The sequence below is a fragment of the Pseudophryne corroboree genome, chromosome 3 (assembly GCF_028390025.1).
Source record: "Pseudophryne corroboree isolate aPseCor3 chromosome 3, aPseCor3.hap2, whole genome shotgun sequence".
NCBI lineage: Eukaryota > Metazoa > Chordata > Amphibia > Anura > Myobatrachidae > Pseudophryne > Pseudophryne corroboree.
In genome coordinates, this window is record NC_086446.1 from 545,997,744 (window position 1) to 546,019,935 (window position 22,192).

The 22,192-nt window shown below is 46.8% G+C and overlaps 1 protein-coding gene and 1 long non-coding RNA gene across 4 annotated transcripts in view; one reads left to right on the forward strand and one right to left on the reverse strand.

Annotated features, from left to right (window-relative positions):
* The window catches only part of CCDC57 (coiled-coil domain containing 57), a 289,296-nt gene that overhangs the window by 256,807 nt on the left and 10,297 nt on the right, over positions 1–22,192 (reverse strand). For all 3 annotated transcript variants that reach the window (XM_063961241.1, XM_063961240.1, XM_063961242.1), the window contains exons 2-4: positions 12,961–13,392; positions 4,717–4,825; positions 1,288–1,389 (exon numbers count right to left, since the gene is read on the reverse strand). In XM_063961241.1, coding sequence (XP_063817311.1) covers positions 1,288–1,389; positions 4,717–4,825; positions 12,961–13,361 — 612 coding nt within the window. In that variant the 5' untranslated portion in view covers positions 13,362–13,392. The remainder of the gene's footprint in view (positions 1–1,287; positions 1,390–4,716; positions 4,826–12,960; positions 13,393–22,192) is intronic.
* LOC135056288 (uncharacterized) overlaps positions 11,531–22,192 on the forward strand; it is a 78,996-nt gene continuing 68,334 nt past the window's right edge. Inside the window, exons 1-2 of the long non-coding RNA XR_010243943.1 lie at positions 11,531–12,129; positions 12,553–12,629. This is a non-coding gene — a long non-coding RNA (uncharacterized LOC135056288). The remainder of the gene's footprint in view (positions 12,130–12,552; positions 12,630–22,192) is intronic.

Below are 22,192 nucleotides of genomic sequence, written 5' to 3' on the forward strand. Positions count from 1 at the left end.
ATATGGACTATACAGTGTGCGATATGGACTATACAGTGTGCATATCGCACAGTGTGTATAAGCTTGCGATGCCGATGCGCGGTCATGCGGGATCGGCATTGCAAGAAAATATAGTGGGTGCAGGAAGGGCCGATACTTACTACGTCTCCGGGAATAGTCAGTATTGGCAGCGACACCCCGTTGCACCACGTGTACGCACCTTAACATCTCAGCTGTAGTGTGTACTGAGAATTGTGGTGCTAATTGTTACCTGTGCTCCATTTTAATTTATCAGTTACTGTAATGTTAAGTTCTGTGTACTCTGTATTGTTCTAATGTGTGCCATATGTACACTTGTGGCGCCTTATAAATGAAATGTAATAATAATAATAATAATTCCATCTCTGTATGTTGGCCAGTTTTAAGTGTAGATTATCCAACTACACCAACTAGAGTCTACTTTAATATTCAAATACACATCTCCATACAGATGTGTCCTTTTCACATCTTTATTATAAACTGTAGCATGGTGTGCGTTCTGGCGATACAAACGCATTGCGGGAGTACGTACCGCCATACTATTAACCGCATGCACCTGCAGCTACTAAGCACTCCAACACTGGGTAGCAGGAGCTAATCAACTCGCTACCCGGTACATTGTAACCCCGCTAAGTCCCCCTGTGTTTGTCTGGCAGCGGGAGAGCCCACTTCCCACTGCCAGTGGCCGCATCCATGGATATGTGTATTTGATCGCAGGAGCGTGCATATGCTGTGCCGATCTCAGTAAGTATAAGCTGCGGGAGCAGAGCTGCGAATGCCACGCTGTGCTGGGAAACCTTGCCTGCTATGCATTCGCTTCACAGGCAAGGCTGCAAGAGAACACATCTATACCTCCCAACATGACCCTCTCCAGAAGGGACAGAATGCTCTGCTCCTGGACTTCCCTCTTAATGTATGATTGCCCTCACCTGTGCTGAAAGACCTTTCTTATCCATTACCCTGTTCAAAATAGATGCCGGCAATCATAAATTAAGAGAAAAGTCCAGAAGCAGAGCATTGTGTCCCTCCTGGAGCGGGTCATGTTGGGAGGTATGCATCTCTCTCCCAGCTCATAGTTGTTGCAGTCTAGCCTCGCTACAACGTGTAATCTATGCATGACTGACTCTCCCTTCCTTCAAGCCTTGTGCTGCCTGTAATCGGTCCCTCTCACACAACCTTCTGGCACCTGCTGCCTGTTACCTGACTCACTCACACAGCCTTGTGCTAAGCTTGTAAACTAGATTACAATAGACACCTTGCAATTTATACCTTGAGTTCATGAGACAAAACTACAGTGCTCATCTCATCCAGACTTAAACGAAACTCATGCTCACGCTTCTTCATTTCACAATCAAACTCCAAAGACAGTTCCTGTAAGGAAAAAATAAACTTATTAGAAATCTGCTGGTCTTCAAAAAATAAAATAAAAAAATATCTGCAATTATAAAAGACAAAGGGGTATATTCAATACCTGTCGGATCCTTTCCAACGGAAAGAATCCGACAGGACAGTATTCAATGAGCGACCAAATCCGACTGTCTGATTTGGCCGCTCCTGACAGCCGCTCCTCACCGGCGTCCCCGCTCGTCTCCTCACCAGCGTCCCTGCTGCTCAGCTCACATGGTCCCTCCTACATGTCCCCGCTTCCCCGTCTCATCTCCCCAATTCCGACAAAGTCAATCCGACTTTAAAAAAAGTCGGATTGACAATGTCGGAACCGGGGGTCTAAACCTGTCAGATTTGCCCGCGAAACATGTGGATCCGCGGCTAATCCAACAATCCATGAGTTTTCCGACAAGTCGGGAGTTCCCGACTTGTCTGAAAAAAACAGCCCCTATTGAATAGGTCGGAACCCCTTCTGACCTACACTGTCGGAAACTGCCGTCTTTCCGATAAGACAGCAGCTTCCGATACTTATTGAATACACCCCAAAGTGTAAAAAGTTTATAACAGCCCAGCAATAAAGTCTAATAACGCTACATACTGATTGAGTCTCCCATATCCAAATTCCAATAAACAAAATATTTTGAGCATGACTGAGATAGTAACACTTCTGCTTTCCAATGGTTCCATGTACACAAACTTTGTTTCATGCACAAAATTATTAAACATTGTATAAAATTATCTTCAGGCTGTGTGTATAGGAAACAAATGCATTTTGCGTTTAGACTTGGGTCTCACGCTAAAATATCTCATTATGAGATGTAAATACTCCAAAATATGGAAAAATTCGAAATCCAAAATACTTCTGCTCCCAAGCATTTTAGATATGGAAGACTCAAACCGCATTTATTTTTATGGTTTAAGATCAGAAGCACTGTATTTAATTTTAACAACAAATGTTTAATGGAAGGTATAATAAATATAACACAGCTACATATCTATATTAAAGCTGATGTATACCTGAGATAAATGTAACTAAATGGACCCAAACATACAATGGGCCCATACATATGTCAGGTATCAGGGCAATTCCCTGTTCTTTCGATTACTGGGTTGACTCTCTGGGGGTAATTCAGACTTGATCGTAGATGTGCTAAATTTAGCACATCTACGATCACTTTCACAGACATGCGGGGGGATACCCAGCACAGGACTAGTCCGCCCCGCATGTCTGTATCTAAACCCCCCCACACAGGTACAAAAGCATGGCACCGCGGCGATGCTTTTGTAAGAGCAGCTCCCTACCAGCGCAACTCCTGCGCACTGGCAGGGAGCTACCTGTCGCTCTCCGGGTTGCAGTGGCTGTGTGTAACGTCACACAGCCGCCGCAGCCCGCCCGGTCCGGGAACGCCTGCGTTGCCCGGACCGCGCCCCCAAAACAACGGTCCAGCGCCGCCGGCCCACCCAGCGAACGCTTCTGCCTGTCAATCAGGCAGAGGCGATCGCTGGGCTGAGATGCCGATCTAATCTCTGGCATGCGCCGGGTCACTACGATGCCTGTGCAGTTCAGACCTGGTCGCCCGCTGTGCAAAAACGCACAGCAGCGATCAGGTCGGATTTAGCCCCTCTGTGTAAAGATGCAAACGGTGAGTTTTTACATACAGCGTATAAACAGATGCAAATTTACATATTTTTGTGTATGTCTGTCCAACTCCCAGTAATGACTGATGTGAATGATTGTGGGGCAATGACTGGTGTGAATGATAGATATATATATATATATATATATATACACACACACACACACACACACACGCGCTGCATATATACACGCACACATATACACTGCACATGCACACAAACACTGCACACATACATACACACTGCACATACACACAAAAACTGCACACGTAAATATATATGTAGAGCCAATCTGTTGTATGTTCAGCTTCACTTGTGGTACTATTAGGAATACAGGGAATAATGTCACACTGCTATCTACTGTACATGCTCCTATTGTATTTGGCTACCAGGTGCCTTGATTGTCCTGTGCTGGATATATGTGCAGTCAGAGAGAAGCTAATAACGTATTGTGCTAACACAAATTTTAATTGGCAAATCAAAAAATAAAAACAGAGTAAAATGACAGATCGTTTATCTGGAAGCTTCTAGAATCGCTCCTATTCTCCCCTAGCTCTGGCGCAGCAGTCCTACTGTATGTCTGAGAAGTAGATGTCAGGCTCCCTTTGATGCTGATTCAGTTTAAATGAACTAAGCCCCCTTATTCACATTCTCATGTTGTTCTGTTATTAACACTGCACTACCAGAAGGGGTTGCTGCTTACAGCCATTTCTTGCCGGGGTAACTAATCAATATAGCTAACTAGTGGAAGAAAGGTGAGAGCCCTCCACCCTTGTTATTTGATGGTCCATTCGAAGTAGGGAGGAGGGAAGGATGGGGGAATAACCATCTGCATGGAGTATTCCCTGTGGCTCAAGCTAAAAGTAGGACCACCTTAGTAAAATAATTTACTACGTGCTAGTGCAGCTTTTAATGGGTTTTTTGTAAAAATGATATATCACTCATATATTGTCAGAGATAAGTCATTATTTTCTTACTTTTGGGCAGAGGCGTTCTTCTGGACCTGTTCTACAGGATAAAAGTTACTAATATTAATGTATTATTGTTAATAAAATGGTTTCATTTGGAATTGCAGAAAATCAATATTTTGATATACTGTATGTATATTTAAGATGAAAGCAGGCTTGCAGATAGCTACATCCCAATTCCCCACAATGCCTGATGACCTTTCTATCCCCTAGCACCCTAGCTGACATTTGTACTTTCAGGACACATAGGCCAAAGGAAAGGTCTGTTCAGCCAAATATACTGCTATTAAATGCGACCTTTCTTTAATGCCTGAAGGTTACAGAGATCAACGCCCTTGCAGTCTGCATTCTAGTACATTTGCACTTTCATCTCACACGGTCACCAACAATCTATTTAGACAGGTTGCCAGACTGAGAACTGCAGCTGCCTAGCCAATGTTCAGACTAGATGATTTACTGAACATCCAAAGAGCTTAAAAAAGGGGGCGGTATTGGATGACTAGAGCGGAGATCAATAAGCTGCAGCAAGCAATTACTACAGCACCACACAGCTGTTCTCCTCCACATAATGAGATTTCAGAAATGATAAACCAGAGCAGACACCTTGCATGCTCTGTCAGAAAGTGGTATGAGAATGAATGTTTACCAATGCACATACTGCAGACAATGAGGAAGATAAGGGTATGGCACTTGATACACGTCTCACCTGTCTCTGTAGGGTCAGATCTCCTTGTACCTCCTCGATTTTCCTCTCGAGCTGGCGCTTTACTTTCTCATACTCCTCCAGTAGAAGATCAATATTGCTATTTTTAGAGCTGTAACAACATAAAGAGATACATTTTAGCAGGCAGTGAAAAGGTCTGTGGCTACAGGTCATTAGTAGCTGAATGGCTTAGCATACAGATGATATGCGACTTTGTTTACATCATGTAAAGTTTTAAAAAAAGAAACAGCTTTAATCTGAATAGTCTAATGATATTGTAAAATGTGGGACTCCTGCAAATACACTACATCTGAACATCACAAAAACATCCTCCAATCTTCTGGGATGGCGTAGACTAGAATTTTGTTTTCCTGCCGCCGCCCATCCCCCATCTCCGCCTTGCGATTTGCGATCCAACCTGAATTAGGCCATTAGGCTGGTATTCATTAAGCCACAGCAAATTACTGTGGGTGAAAAATGGAGGTAGCCTCGGACTTTAACACCCAGGGCTATTCAATTAAACTCCCGATTTCTCCTGATAGCCTTGTTAACACCTGTTAAAGTAGCGTGTTAAGGGGGGTACTCACGGAGCGATATTCTAAGCAATCTGACTAGATTACTTCGAATATAAGCCTGATCGCTCCGTGTGTAGCCCTTACAGCGATAGCGATGCGCGGGGCTATCGCTGCTGCTAGATTGGCCTGCCCGCTGGGTGAAGTGAGCGCCCCCCCCGTCTCCCCCCGCACGCTCAGCACAGATCTCGCTGTGCTGAGCGGCAAGAGAGATGTGTGCTGAGCGGTTCGCTCAGCACACATCTCTCCCCGCATCGGCCCGTCTATATGGGCCTTTACTGTGAAAAGTAGCATAAAAGTAGAAAAAATATCTCAGATAACTCCTGGCTTCGGGGCTAATTGGATAGCCCTGGGGGATCAATCGCCCTCGGTATTCTAATGCTGCTAATTGAATTCTGTCCTTAGAAATAAAAACATTATTCCAAAATAATAATAAAAAATAATAAGAATTTACTTACAGATAATTCTATTTCTCGTAGTCCGTAGTGGATGCTGGGGACTCCGTAAGGACCATGGGGATTAGCGGCTCCGCAGGAGACTGGGCACATCTAAAGAAAGCTTTAGGACTATCTGGTGTGCACTGGCTCCTCCCCCTATGACCCTCCTCCAAGCCTCAGGATACTGTGCCCGGACGAGCGTACACAATAAGGAAGGATCTTGAATCCCGGGTAAGACTCATACCAGCCACACCAATCACACCGTACAACTTGTGATCTGAACCCAGTTAACAGCATGATAACAGAGGAGCCTCTAGAAAAGATGGCTCACTACAGCAATAACCCGATTTTTTGGTAACAATAACTATGTACCAGTATTGCAGACAATCCGCACTTGGGATGGGCGCCCAGCATCCACTACGGACTACGAGAAATAGAATTATCGGTAAGTAAATTCTTATTTTCTCTAACGTCCTAAGTGGATGCTGGGGACTCCATAAGGACCATGGGGATTATACCAAAGCTCCCAAACGGGCGGGAGAGTGCGGATGACTCTGCAGCACCAAATGAGAGAACTCCAGGTCCTCCTCAGCCAGGGTATCAATTTTGTAGAATTTTACAAACGTATTTGCTCCTGACCAAGTAGCTGCTCGGCAAAGTTGTAAAGCCGAGACCCCTCGGGCAGCCGCCCAAGATGAGCCCACCTTCCTTGTGGAGTGGGCATTTACAGATTTTTGGCTGTGGCAGGCCTGCCACCGAATGTGCAAGCTGAATTGTACTACAAATCCAACGAGCAATAGTCTGCTTAGAAGCAGGAGCACCCAGCATGTTGGGTGCATACAGGATAAACAGCGAGTCAGTTTTCCTGACTCCAGCCGTCCTGGAAACATATTTTCAGGGCCCTGACAACGTCTAGCAACTTGGAGTCCTCCAAGTCCCTAGTAGCCGCAGGCACCACAATAGGTTGGTTCAGGTGAAACGCTGAAACCACCTTAGGGAGAAACTGAGGACGAGTCCTCAATTCCGCCCTGTCCGAATGGAAAATCAGATAAGGGCTTTTACAGGATAAAGCCGCCAATTCTGACACGCGCCTGGCCCAGGCCAGGGCCAACAGCATAACCACTTTCCATGTGAGATATTTTAACTCCACAGATTTAAGTGGTTCAAACCAATGTGACTTTTGGAACCCAAAAACTACATTGAGATCCCAAAGTGCCACTGAAGGCACAAAAAGAGGCTGTATATGCAGTACCCCTTTTACAAACGTCTGAACTTCAGGGACTGAAGCTAGTTCTTTTTGGAAGAAAATTGACAGGGCCGAAATTTGAACCTTAATGGACCCCAATTTCAGGCCCATAGACACTCCTGTTTGCAGGAAATGTAGGAAACGACCCAGTTGAATTTCCTCCGTCGGGCCTTACTGGCCTCGCACCACGCAACATATTTTCGCCAAATGCGGTGATAATGTTTTGCGGTTACATCCTTCCTGGCTTTGATCAGGATAGGGATGACTTCATCCGGAATGCCTTTTCAGGATCCGGCGTTCAACCGCCATGCCGTCAAACGCAGCCGCGGTAAGTCTTGGAACAGACAGGGTCCTTGCTGGAGCAGGTCCCTTCTTAGAGGTAGAGGCCACGGATCCTCCGTGAGCATCTCTTGAAGTTCCGGTTACCAAGTCCTTCTTGGCCAATCCGGAGCCACGAATATAGTGCTTACTCCTCTCCATCTTATCAATCTCAGTACCTTGGGTATGAGAGGCAGAGGAGGGAACACATACACTGACTGGTACACCCACGGTGTTACCAGAACGTCTACAGCTATTGCCTGAGGGTCCCCTGACCTGGCGCAATACCTGTCGAGTTTTTCCCAACGGTTTATAATCATGTGGAAGACTTCTGGGTGAAGTCCCCACTCTCCCGGGTGGAGGTCGTGCTGAGGAAGTCTGCTTCCCAGTTGTCCACTCCCGGAATGAATACTGCTGACAGTGCTATCACATGATTTTCCGCCCAGCGAAGAATCCTTGCAGCTTCTGCCATTGCCCTCCTGCTTCTTGTGCCACCCTGTCTGTTTACGTGGGTGACTGCCGTGATGTTGTCCGACTGGATCAACACCGGCTGACCTTGAAGCAGAGGTCTTGCTAAGCTTAGAGCATTGTAAATGGCCCTTAGCTTCAGGATATTTATGTGAAGTGATGTCTCCAGACTTGACCATAAGCCCTGGATATACCTTCCCTGTGTGACTGCTCCCCAGCCTCGCAGGCTGGCATCCGTGGTCACCAGGACCCAGTCCTGAATGCCGAATCTGCGGCCCTCTAGAAGATGAGCACTCTGCAACCACCACAGGAGGGACACCCTTGTCCTTGGTGACAGGGTTATCCGCTGATGCATCTGAAGATGCGACCCGGACCATTTGTCCAGCAGGTCCCACTGGAAAGTTCTTGCGTGGAATCTGCCGAATGGGATTGCTTCGTAGGAAGCCACCATTTTACCCAGAACCCTTGTGCATTGATGCACTGAGACTTGGCTCGGTTTTAGGAGGTTCCTGACTAGCTCGGATAACTCCCTGGCTTTCTCCTCCGGGAGAAAAGCCTTTTTCTGGACTGTGTCCAGGATCATCCCTAGGAACAGAAGACAAGTCGTCGGAACCAGCTGCGATTTTGGAATATTGAGAATCCAATCGTGCTGCCGCAACACTACCTGAAATAGTGCTACACCGACCTCCAACTGTTCCCTGGATCTTACCCTTATCAGGGAATCGTCCAAGTAAAGGATAACTAAAATTCCCTTCCCTCGAAGGAATATCATCATTTCGGCCATTACCTTGGTAAAGACCCGGGGTGCCGTGGACCATCCATACGGCAGCGTCTGAACTGATAGTGACAGTTCTGTACCATAAACCTGAGGTACCCTTGATGAGAAGGGTAAATTTTGACATGAAGGTAAGCATCCTTGATGTCCCGAGACATCATGTAGTCCCCTTCTTCCAGGTTCGCAATCACTGCTCTGAGTGACTCAATCTTGAATTTGAACCTCTGTATGTAAGTGTTCAAAGATTTTAGATTTAGAATCGGTCTCACCGAGCCGTCCGGCTTCGGTACCACAACAGTGTGGAATAATACCCCGTTCCCTGTTGCAGGAGGGGTACCTTGTTATCACCTGCTGGGAATACAGCTTGTGAATGGCTTCCAAAACAGTCTCCCTGTCAGAAGGAGACATCGGTAAAGCCGACTTTAGGAAACGGCGAGGGGGAGACGTCTCGAATTCTAATTTATACCCCTGAGATATCACCTGAAGGATCCAGGGGTCTACTTGCGAGTGAGCCCACTGCGCGCTGAAATTCATTGAGACGGGCCCCCCACCGTGCCCGATTCTGCTTGTAAAGCCCCAGCGTCATGCTGAGGGCTTGGCAGAGGCGGGAGAGGGTTTCTGTTCCTGGGAACTGGCTGATATCTGCAGCCTTTTTCCTCTCGCTCTGTCACGGGGCAGAAATGAGGAATCTTTTGCCCGCTTGTCCACGAAAAGACTGCGCCTGATAATACGGCGTCTTCTCATGTTGAGAGGCGACCTGGGGTACAAACGTGGATTTCCCAGCTGTTGCCGTGGCCACCAGGTCTGAAAGACCGACCCCAAATAACTCCTCCCTTTAATAAGGCAATACTTCCAAATGCCGTTTGGAATACGCATCACCTGACCACTGACGTGTCCATAACCCTCTACTGGTAGAAATGGACAACACACTTAGACTTGATGCCAGTCGGCAAATATTCCGCTGTGCATCACGCATATATAGAAATGCATCTTTTAAATGCTCTATAGGCAAAAATATACTGTCCCTATCTAGGGTATCAATATTTTCAGTCAGGGAATCCGACCACGCCAACCCAGCACTGCACATCCAGGCTGAGGCGATTGCTGGTCGCAGTATAACACCAGTATGTGTGTAAATACATTTTAGGATACCCTCCTGCTTTCTATCAGCAGGATCCTTAAGGGGCGGCCATCTCAGGAGAGGGTAGAGCCCTTACAAGCGTGTGAGCGCTTTATCCACCCTAGGGGGTGTTTCCCAACGCACCCTAACCTCTGGCGGGAAAGGATATAATGCCAATAACATTTTAGAAATTATCAGTTGTTATCGGGGGAAAACCCCGCATCATCACACACACCTCATTTAATTTCTCAGATTCAGGAAAACTACAGGTAGTTTTTCCTCACCGAACATAATACCCCTTTTTGGTGGTACTCGTATTATCAGAAATGTGTAAAAACATTTTTCATTGCCTCAATCATGTAACGTGTGGCCCTACTGGAAGTCACATTTGTCTCTTCACCGTCGACACTGGAGTCAGTATCCGTGTCGGCGTCTATATCTGCCATCTGAGGTAACGGGCGCTTTAGAGCCCCTGACGGCCTATGAGACGTCTGGACAGGCACAAGCTGAGTAGCCGGCTGTCTCATGTCAACCACTGTCTTTTATACAGAGCTGACACTGTCATGTAATTCCTTCCAACAGTTCATCCACTCAGGTGTCGACCCCCTAGGGGGTGACATCACTATTACAGGCAATCTGCTCCGTCTCCACATCATTTTTCTCCTCATACATGTCGACACAAATGTACCGACATACAGCACACACACAGGGAATGCTCTGATAGAGGACAGGACCCCACTAGCCCTTTGGGGAGACAGAGGGAGAGTTTGCCAGCACACACCAGAGCGCTATATATATATACAGGGATAACCTTATATAAGTGTTTTTCCCCTTATAGCTGCTGTATATTTAATACTGCGCGTAATTAGTGCCCCCCCTCTCTTTTATAACCCTTTCTGTAGTGTAGTGACTGCAGGGGAGAGACAGGGAGCTTCCCTCCAACGGAGCTGTGAGGGAAAATGGCGCCAGTGTGCTGAGGAGATAGGCTCCGCCCCCTTATCGGCGGCCTTATCTCCCGTTTTTCTATGTATTTTGGCAGGGGTTAAATGCATCCATATAGCCCAGGAGCTATATGTGATGCATTTTTTTGCCATCCAAGGTGTTTATTATTGCGTCTCAGGGCGCTCCCCCCCAGCGCCCTGCACCCTCAGTGACCGGAGTGTGAAGTGTGCTGAGAGCAATGGCGCACAGCTGCAGTGCTGTGCGCTACCTTGTTGAAGGCAGGACGTCTTCTGCCGCCGATTTTCCGGACCTCTTCTGCCTTCTGGCTCTGTAAGGGGGCCGGCGGCGCGGCTCTGGGACCCATCCAGGCTGGGCCTGTGATCGTCCCTCTGGAGCTAATGTCCAGTAGCCTAAGAAGCCCAATCCACTCTGCACGCAGGTGAGTTCGCTTCTTCTCCTTAGTCCCTCGATGCAGTGAGCCTGTTGCCAGCAGGTCTCACTGAAAATAAAAAACCTAAACTAAAACTTTCACTAAGAAGCTCAGGAGAGCCCCTAGTGTGCACCCTTCTCGTTCGGGCACAAAGATCTAACTGAGGCTTGGAGGAGGGTCATAGGGGGAGGAGCCAGTGCACACCAGGTAGTTCTAAAGCTTTACTTTTGTGCCCAGTCTCCTGCGGAGCCGCTAATCCCCATGGTCCTTACGGAGTCCCCAGCATCCACTTAGGACGTTAGAGAAAATAATAATTCCAGTCATTGCAGTGCAAACTTTAATAAATCTATTTTATGTAGTACACTCTGTGCTAAGAATATTTCACAATCTTATTTTCTATGAACCCTCAATACCAGTGTATGCCAGACTGGTGAGAGGATTTACTGTAACGCAATAGGTCTCACTAGTTCTAGAAGAGGCAGATGACATTACTGAACTCAGTACAACATATCCAGCCTTGTAGCTCTGCTTGGGACTTGCACAGAGGACAGATATAGTACTGTCAGGATAACATATGTTTGGAAAGGTCAGGAGAAGTTTCTCAAGGATTTATGTGCATTGCCACGCATATTTTACATCACTCGCTTAAAATTGAGCTATAATCACGAATAACCTTTTGTAGCTCAAACAAAGGGCAAAATGATTTGTTCCAGGAAGGATCAGTGTTCGATCTTTCTCTTGTATTTTCTGCTAATTTGCCAATGGCTACATGATGCCTATAAGAAGGAGCGGACAAATTCAGCAGTACTCTGCTAGTGTGAAAGGTAATCTGGTTCTTGTCACTGTAGTTCAAGTGGATATGACATGCAATTACACATTTCTTTCTGTTTAAAACAGAGCTGGTCAAACCGTTATGTACTGGTAGAGCTATGCTTGGAAATGTACTGTAGCAATCAGTCATGTCCACCAGCAAAGAATGACTCTGTCTCACCCACAATAGTGTCAAAATGGAAACCCAGCAATCATTACACCATCCTCATCTTGCACACAGAAAATTTGGAATTTCACACAAAGATGCGGACAGAACATGGAAACAACAACTGCAGTGGTAAGAAGAGAAGAACTGGACATTACATCCCAGAAAGAAATACTGGCAGCTTTAACGACAGAATAGGAGTGTATGGGACGAGTAAAGGTAGCAGAGACTTTATGGAGAAGTTATCCATGTGGTTAGTAGGGACAAGTCATAAGGTTACTACTGTTCATGTCAATGTGTCATTTATATGGCTCACACAAGGGGTCTGGTTCATAGTTGCATGCAAGTCATTTCTGTGGATGGGTCTTGCTGTTTTTCGCATTGGGCAGAATACACAACTCTGAGCAACTACAGTAATTCATAGTTGTATGCATATCAGCCGAATCTGCAGTTGCAGCTGACCGAGTATCTAGGCTGTATGTAAGATAAGTATTCTTTGGGTGTTTATATTGCATTGTGGGGTAATTTCAGATGGATCTCTTGTATCCATTAAAGGGCTGGTACAAATCTACAATGCAAGCAGATTGATAGGAACGATGTGGCTTCATAGATGCAAGCAACACTGAAGACAGGTGAATATACAGTAAGCATTTATTTCTGTGACCGTTATGCAGCACCATCAGCAGTCTGCGTACAACTCTGAATCAGGCTAAAGGTGTTGGAGCTATGAAAAAAATGACTGTGGAAATCACAAATCAACTATAGGCCCCAGAACTCTTGGCAATGCCTTTAAAATAGGTAGGAGAAGGAGAGAGTAATGACTAGCAAGGCTGGATCTTACTCCTTTATAGAGCAGGTGCTGTCTGGCCAGACAGGCTGGGGCAATGTGCCCTCTGTATTAAAGGTCACGCATATTTCAGAAATAAAAGATCATGAAGGCACTATTGAACTGAACATATGCACCTGTTTATTCGATCTAGATCTAGCTGGTGTTCTTTTATTTTCCGCTGATAGTGGCTTTGTAAGTCATCATACTTCTTCCTCTCTTTCTGAATCTCTTGCTGGAGCTTCTCAATCTGTATCTTTAGGTTGCTGATTTCAGACTGCTTTGCATTCTCTACAACCTTCAAACGATTGTACATCACTTCATACTGTTCTAGCTCCCGATCTCTTTCATGGAGCACTCGGAAGTTATGGGTGAAATCCTTTTTGAGTCTGTCAAATTTATCATTTTGCTCTTGGAGGTTTTTCTGTGTATCCTTAAGGCTCTGCTGGAGAAAGAGAATCTGATGTTGTTGAAGTGCTTTCCACTCTTGTTCTTTTTTAGCAAGCAGCTCAGCTAATTCTAGCTCTTCTGGCATCATCCTGGGATGTGCATGTGCAGTGGATGAAGAGCTGTGGGAAAAAAAAAAAAAAATTGTAATAAAAGACTTAGGGAGGCATGTACTAAGCAGTGATAAAAGTGGAAAAGTGAGCCAGTGGAGAAGTTGCCCATGGCAACCAATCAGCACTGACGTAACATTTATAATTTACATACTTTAAAAGTATACAGAGCAGCTAATTGGTTGCCATTGGCACTTCTCCACTGGCTCACTTCTCCACTTTTATCACTGCTTAGTACATGTCCCCCTAAACTCTGGATGCAATAGGTGGCGGGGTGCAATACGCGATGCATGATACATCCTGCTGAAAGCCTGTTCTAGATGTTAAAATGGTTATAATAAGACTACCTTCTGAATTGCTTCTGAGGGTCGGCTACCACAGCAAACATGAAATCCTATTATTAGATGGTATCATGACATGCATTAAGTAGTATACACCAGAGTATTAGCCAGTGACTACAGTTTGTAATTAATTAAATAGTATGGTACAGGTGCCTGATATCAGCCACTGACCAAACGGTGCACAAATCACATATTTGTTGGGTGTCTATACATAAATATTTATTTTTAATCTTTTAACCATTTAGTCTGAGTATATGTAAAGGTATGTATACAAAGATTATTTCTGTATCATGCTCTATATCATTGTTTGGCCAGAAGCAGTGAATTATTAATAAGGAATAAGTATGACTTTCTGTAGCCAGCCTCTGGCAAGAGCTACAGAAACTATATGCTTGCACAACAATTCAGATGAGATGCAGGCTGATGTATCTGTTATAGCAGACAAACAGGTAAGCCTGGGTATGTAGTCACTATGTGATGCATCTTACTTGTGCGAATGCCTCTGCCTGATTGACAGGCAGAGGCGTTCGCAGGGCGGCGATGCAGCGTTGGAAATGGGGGCTGGTCTGGGGTGGCCATGTGATGTCACAAGTGACCGCTGCGGCCTGAAAAATGGCGGCTCTGCGCTTGCCTTCACAGCCTGGCTGTGGAGGCAGGGGGGCATCCACAAAACAGCGATTCAGGTATTTGCATGCTGGGGGCGATCGCAGCCAGTTGCCGTTTTGCTAAACTGCAACTGAAGCTGAATGAGGGCCAATATGCTATGTCTTGCTGTTTGCTACAGTTAAGGCCCATACACACTGGGCGATTTTGAGCTGAAAGCAGCTCACTTTTGGTGTTTTTAGCTGCTATCAGCTCAAAACCGCCAAGTGTGTATGCCCCGGCGATGAGCGATGAGGGCTGATGCGCGCTCCCGCTTCATCACCGGCGGCCGGCGTTCATCTGCTGGTACGGATGAACGGCAGGGTGAGCAGCTTTCCATAACGTCCTACTATGGAAAGCCGTTCACCCCCGCTGACACTGCTGGGCAGGGGGGGGGGGGGGGGGAACAGCTCTCAGTGTGTATGCACAGCAATGTCAGCCATCATCGCTGTGCATACACGCTGGGTAAAAACGCCCAGTGTGTATGCACCTTTAGAGAACTTCTTTAAAGAAAGGCCTGGCTCACAAGTGCCAAAAGCAATATATTTCCCCAGCAATAGTCTGTACCGATCCAAACATGTTATCCTAAACATTCTAGAATGTATTCTTAAAATGTTCATATTAACCTTATATTTCCCAAGATACTTACATTATTTTGGCTGCTGAAATGCTATTTAAAACTAAAAAAAATTCAAAAAGGTACTTAAATTATTTGCAGCATCCCTGCTCTGCTTCAGTATCATTGAGCCCATCATTGCACAGTTCATATCATGCAGGATTAGATGTAAAATCAATGTAACTTAATTTTAAAAATGTTATAAACAGACTGAGATTTTAGATGAACAGCTCACTGAGTTCTAGTCTTTCAGTAAAACCTACGGGTCTTAATGAAGAACTAGAAAACAATGGGGTAAATGTAATAGCCTGCAAACTGCAGTCTTTGGTATATTCCCGGCGAGTCTGCCCAATGTTTTAGAGTAGCAATCATTTAAAAGGCAAAACAAGGTTGGCTTTGCTTTTTAAAAGATTGCTACTTTAACCAATTGCCTATCATGGGTGGTCATTCAAAGTTGTTCGCTCGCTAGCAGTTTTTAGCAGCCGTGCAAATGTTATGCCGCCGCCCAGTGGGAGTATATTTTAGCTTAGCAGAAGTGCGAACGAAAGAATCGCAGAGCGGCTACAAAGTTTTTTTTGTACAGTTTTAGAGTAGCTCAAAACCTACTCAGCGCTTGCGATCACTTCAGACTATTCAGTTCCTGTTTTGACGTCACAAACAGGCCCTGCGTTCGGCCAGCCACGCCTGCGTTTTTCCTGGCACGCCTGCGTTCTTTCGAAACACTCCCTGAAAACGGTCAGTTGACACCCACAAACGCCCACTTCATGTCAATCACTCTGCAGCCATCAGTGCGACTGAAATGCTTCGCTAGACCCTGTGTGAAACGACATCGGGGGTCATTCCGAGTTGTTCGCTCGTTGCCGCTTTTCGCTATACTGCGATTAGTCGCTTACTGCGCATGCGCAAGGTTCGCAGAGCGCATGCGCTTAGTTATTTTACACAAAAGTTAGGTATTTTACTCACGGCATAACTAAGCTTTTTCTTCGCTGTGCTGATCGTAGTGTGATTGACAGGAAGTGGGTGTTTCTGGGCGGAAACTGGCCGTTTTATGGGAGTGTGCGGAAAAACGCAGGCGTTCGAGTTGCAAAACGCAGGAGTGGCTGGAGAAACGGGGGAGTGGTTGGGCGAACGCTGGGTGTGTTTGTGACGTCAAACCAGGAACTAAAAGGACTGAGCTGGTTGCAATGGCTGAGTAAGTCTGGAGCTACTCAGTAACTGCGGGGTAATCGTTACGAGAAAATTAGCGAAGCTTTCGTTAGCAATTCTGCTATGCTAAGATACACTCCCAGTAGGCGGCGGCTTAGCGTGTGCAATGCTGCTAAAAGCAGCTAGAGAGCGAACAACTCGGAATCACCCCCACAGTTCGTTGCAATAGTATGAAGCGAGTGCGCATTGCACTGGATACGCATGCGCAGAAGTGCAGGTTTTTTTTGCCTCATCGCTGCACAGCGAACTAATGCAGCTAGCGATCAACTCGGAATGACCACCATGGTCGCCTCAGATGCAACCACACCCGCAAGTGCCCTCTCTAATCTGGTTGCACAGGATGCGACCACTCAGATACACAGCGTGTTTAGCTGCAGAAAAGAGAAACTTCCTGCAGCTGCAGCTCTTATAGACCGGAGAGCACCGCACGCCACTGCCGGAAAGTTCCTCTGCCTCCCTGCACCCTCCCCCAGTGTTTACCATGCTGCCAATCATTGCTGATCGGTCAGCACGGCAGAACCCCCCCCACCCAGCGGCTGCAGACAATAGCAGCCACTGGGGAAGTGTAAATTAAACATCCCAGCGTGTACCTAGTGGCTGCACTGCTGTTAAAATAAAAGTCACAAAGTTTCCGATGTTCCAATGTTTGAATGACCGTTATTTTTTATATATATTTAAAAAAAAGGTTTTGTTTTTTTAATTAAATAAAAGCATTTTGGATAAGTTTAAATACATGTTTTTTCACCTAATTCACTCATTAAAAAAAAACGACAATTTCTGAGCGTGTTTTGGAAGAAAAATTAGTCAGTTAAGTGGGTAAAACAACGACTTGCTGGGAACCTGCCACAAAGCTTGCAATTCGCAGGCTGCAACAATGACACGAATTAGCTATTTCCCTAAATCCTTAGTCTGGTTCTAAATGTGTGCTAATGCTATATAAAAAAATAAGATTTTAAACCTACCGGTAAATCTTTTTCTCCTGGTCCGTAGAGGATGCAGGGGACTCCGTAAGGACCATGGGGTATAGACGGGCTCCACAGGAGACATGGGCACTATAAAGAACTTTAGAATGGGTGTGCACTGGCTCCTCCCTCTATGCCCCTCCTCCAGACCTCAGTTAGAGAAACTGTGCCCAGAGAAGACGGACAGTACGAGGAAAGGATTTTGGTAATCTAAGGGCAAGATTTATACCAGCCCACACCATCCACACCGTATAACCTGGAATATACGCAACCAGTTAACAGTATGAACAAACAGTATCAGTCAACGACTGATCTTAACTGTAACATAACCCTTATGTAAGCAAGAACTATATACAAGTCATGCAGAAATATGTCCGCACTGGGACGGGCGCCCAGCATCCTCTACGGACTAGGAGAAAAAGATTTACCGGTAGGTTTAAAATCTTATTTTCTCTTACGTCCTAGAGGATGCTGGGGACTCCGTAAGGACCATGGGGATTATACCAAAGCTCCAGACCGGGCGGGAGAGTGCGGATGACTCTGCAGCACCGATTGAGCAAACATGAGGTCCTCATCAGCCAGGGTATCAAACTTGTAGAATTTTGCAAAAATGTTTGAACCCGACCAAGTCGCCGCTCGGCAAAGCTGTAATGCCGAGACGCCTCGGGCAGCCGCCCAAGAATAGCCCACCTTCCTAGTGGAATGGGCCTTTACCGAATTTGGTAACGGCAATCCAGCCATAGAATGAGCCTGCTGAATTGTGTTACAGATCCAGCGAGCAATAGTCTGCTTAGAAGCAGGAGCGCCAACCTTGTTGGCTGCATTCAGGACAAACAGAGCTTCTGTTTTCCTAATTCGAGCCGTACTGGCTACGTAAATTTTTAAGGCCCTGACTACATCAAGGGATTTGGAATCCTCCAAATCTCCCGTAGCCACAGGCACCACAATAGGTTGGTTCATATGAAACGATGACACCACCTTAGGCACAAATCCTCAACTCTGCTCTATCCACATGGAAAATGAGATAGGGGCTCTTATGAGACAAGGCCGCCAATTCGGACACCCGCCTTGCAGATGCCAAGGCCAACAACATGACCACCTTCCAAGTGAGAAATTTTAACTCAACAGTTTGAAGAGGCTCAAACCAGTGAGATTTTAGGAACCGCAACACCACGTTAAGGTCCCATGGTGCCACTGGGGGCACAAAAGGAGGCTGGATGTGCAGCACTCCCTTCACAAAAGTCTGGACTTCTGGGAAGGAAGCCAATTCTTTCTGGAAGAATATAGAAAGGGACGAAATCTGTACCTTAATGGAGCCCAACTTTAGGCCCATATCCACTCCAGTCTGTAGAAAGTGGAGAAACCGGCCCAAGTGGAAGTCTTCCGTAGGAGCATTCTTGGCTTCACACCAAGAAACATACTTCCTCCAGATACGGTGATAATGTTTCGCCGTCACCTCCTTCCTAGCCTTTATCAGAGTAGGGATGACTTCTTCCGGAATACCCTTCCCAGCTAGGATTTGGTGTTCAACCGCCATGCCATCAAACGTAACCGCGGTAAGTCTTGGAACACGCAGGGCCCCCGCTGTAACAGGTACTCCCTGAGAGGAAGAGGCCATGGATCTTCTGTGAGCAGCTCCTGAAGATCTGAATACCAGGCCCTTCGAGGCCAATCTGGAACAATGAGTATTGTCTGCACTCTTTTTCGCCTTATGATTCTCAGTATCTTTGAGATGAGAGGAAGAGGAGGGAACACATAGACCGACTGAAACACCCATGGTGTCACAAGGCTCTGCAAGGAGGACGGCGGCGCGGCTCCGGGACGAAAGGCGAGGGTGAGACCTGCGTTCCGACTCCCTCTGGAGCTAATGGTGTCCAGTAGCCTAAGAAGCAGAGCCTATCATTTAAGTAGGTCTGCTTCTCTCTCCTCAGTCCCACGATGCAGGGAGCCTGTTGCCAGCAGTGCTCCCTGAAAATAAAAAACCTAACAAAATTATTTTTCAGAGAAACTCAGGAGAGCTCCCCTGTAATGCACCCAGTCTCCTCTAGGCACGGGATCTAACTGAGGTCTGGAGGAGGGGCATAGAGGGAGGAGCCAGTGAAGCCAAGGCCAATAACATGACCACTTTCCACGTGAGATATTTCAGATCCACAGTTTTAAGTGGTTCAAACCAATGTGATTTTAGGAAACTCAACACCACATTGAGATTCCAAGGTGCCACAGGAGGCACAAAAGGGGGCTGAATATGAAGCACTCCCTTTACAAAAGTCTGAACTTCAGGCAGTGAAGCCAGTTCTTTCTGGAAGAAAATCGACAGAGCCGAAATCTGTACCTTAATGGAACCCAATTTTAGGCCCATAGTCACTCCCGACTGTAGGAAGTGCAGAAAACGACCCAGCTGAAATTCCTCTGTAGGGGCCTTCCTGGCCTCACACCACGCAACATATTTTCGCCAAATGCGGTGATAATGGTTTGCGGTTACTTCTTTCCTGGCTTTTATCAGCGTAGGAATGACTTCCTCCGGAATGCCCTTTTCCTTTAGGTTCCGGAATTCAACCGCCATGCCGTCAAACGCAGCCGCGGTAAGTCTTGGAACAGACAGGGCCCCTGCTGTAGCAGATCCTGTCTGAGCGGTAGAGGCCATGGGTCCTCTGATAACATTTCTTGAAGTTCTGGGTACCAAGCTCTTCTTGGCCAATCCGGAACCACGAGTATCGTTCTTACTCCTCGCCTTTTTATTATTCTCAGTACCTTTGGTATGAGAGGCAGAGGAGGGAACACATAAACCGACTGGTACACCCACGGTGTCACTAGAGCGTCCATAGCTATCGCCTGAGGGTCCCTTGACCTGGCGCAATATCTCTTTAGCTTTTTGTTGAGGCGGGACGCCATCATGTCCACCTGTGGTCTTTCCCAACGGTTTATCAACAGAAGGAAGACTTCTGGATGAAGTCCCCACTCTCCCGGGTGTAGGTCGTGTCTGCTGAGGAAGTCTGCTTCCCAGTTGTCCACTCCCGGAATGAACACTGCTGACAGTGCTAGTACGTGATTTTCCGCCCATCGCCATCCTGCTTCTTGTGCCGCCCTGTCGGTTTACATGGGCGACTGCCGTGATGTTGTCTGATTGGATCAGAACCGGCTGGTTTTGAAGCAGGGGCCTTGCCTGACTTAGGGCATTGTAAATGGCCCTCAGTTCCAGAATATTTATGTGTAGGGACGACTCCTGACTTGACCAAAGTCCCTGGAAATTTCTTCCCTGTGCGACTGCGCCCCAGCCTCGAAGGCTGGCATCCGTGGTCACCAGGACCCAGTCCTGTATGCCGAATCTGCGTCCCTCTAGAAGATGAGCACTCTGCAGCCACCACAGTAGAGACACCCTGGTCCTTGGAGAAAGGGTTATCAGTTGATGCATCTGAAGATGCGATCCCGACCACTTGTCCAAGAGGTCCCACTGGAAAGTCCTTGCATGGAACCTGCCGAATGGAATTGCTTCGTATGAAGCCACCATTTTTCCCAGGACTCGTGTGCAGTGATGCACCGATACCCGTTTTGGTTTTAGGAGGTCTCTGACTAGAGATGACAGCTCCTTGGCTTTCTCCTGCGGGAGAAACACTTTTTTCTGTTCTGTGTCCAGAATCATCCCCAGGAACAGTAAGCGTGTGGAAGGAACCAGTTGTGACTTTGGAATGTTTAGAATCCAGCCATGCTGTTGTAGCACTTTCCGAGATAGTGCTACTCCGACCAGTAACTGCTCCCTGGACCTCGCCTTTATTAGGAGATCGTCCAAGTACGGGATAATTAAAACTCCCTTTTTTCGAAGGAGTATCATCATTTCTGCCATTACCTTGGTAAACACCCTCGGTGCCGTGGACAGTCCAAACGGTAGTGTCTGGAATTGGTAATGGCAATCCTGTACCACAAATCTGAGGTACTCCTGGTGAGGAAGGTAAATTGGGACATGCAGGTAAGCATCCTTGATGTCCAGGGATACCATGTAATCCCCCTCGTCCAGGCTTGCAATAACCGCCCTGAGCGATTCCATCTTGAACTTGAATCTTTTTATGTATGTGTTCAAGGATTTCAAATTTAAAATGGGTCTCACCGAACCGTCCGGTTTCGGTACCACAAACAGTGTGGAATAGTAACCCCGTCCTTGTTGAAGTAGGGGTACCTTGACTATCACCTGCTGGGAATACAGCTTGTGAATTGCCTCTAGTACAGCCTCCCTGCCCGAGGGAGTTGTTGGTAAGGCCGATTTGAGGAAACGGCGGGGGGGAGGCGCCTCGAATTCCAGCTTGTACCCCTGAGATACTACTTGAAGGATCCAGGGATCCACCCGTGAGCGAACCCACTGATCGCTGAAATTTTTGAGGCGGCCCCCCACCGTACCTGGCTCCGCCTGTGGAGCCCCACCGTCATGCGGCGGATTTGGAAGAAGCGGGGGAGGACTTTTGTTCCTGGGAACCTGCTGTGTGTTGCAGCTTTTTTCCCCTTCCTCTGCCTCTAGACAGAAAGGACCCGCCTTTTCCCCGCCTGTTTTTCTGGGGTCGAAAGGACTGTACCTGATAGTACGGCGCTTTCTTAGGCTGTGAGGGGACATGGGGCAAAAATGCTGACTTCCCAGCTGTTGCTGTGGAAACAAGGTCTGAGAGACCATCCCCGAATAACTCCTCACCCTTATAAGGCAAAACTGCCATGTGCCTTTTAGAATCTGCATCCCCTGTCCACTGCCGAGTCCATAAGCCTCTCCTAGCAGAAATGGACAAAGCACTTATTCTAGATGCCAGCCGGCAGATCTCCCTCTGTGCATCTCTCATGTACAAGACTGAGTCTTTTATATGCTCTACGGTTAGCAATATAGTGTCCCTGTCTAGGGTGTCAATATTTTCCGACAGGGAATCTGACCAAGCAGCAGCAGCACTGCACATCCACGCTGAAGCAATAGCTGGTCTCAGTATAACACCAGTGTGTGTATATATAGACTTTAGGATAGCCTCCTGCTTTCTATCAGCAGGTTCCTTTAGGGCGGCCGTATCCGGAGACGG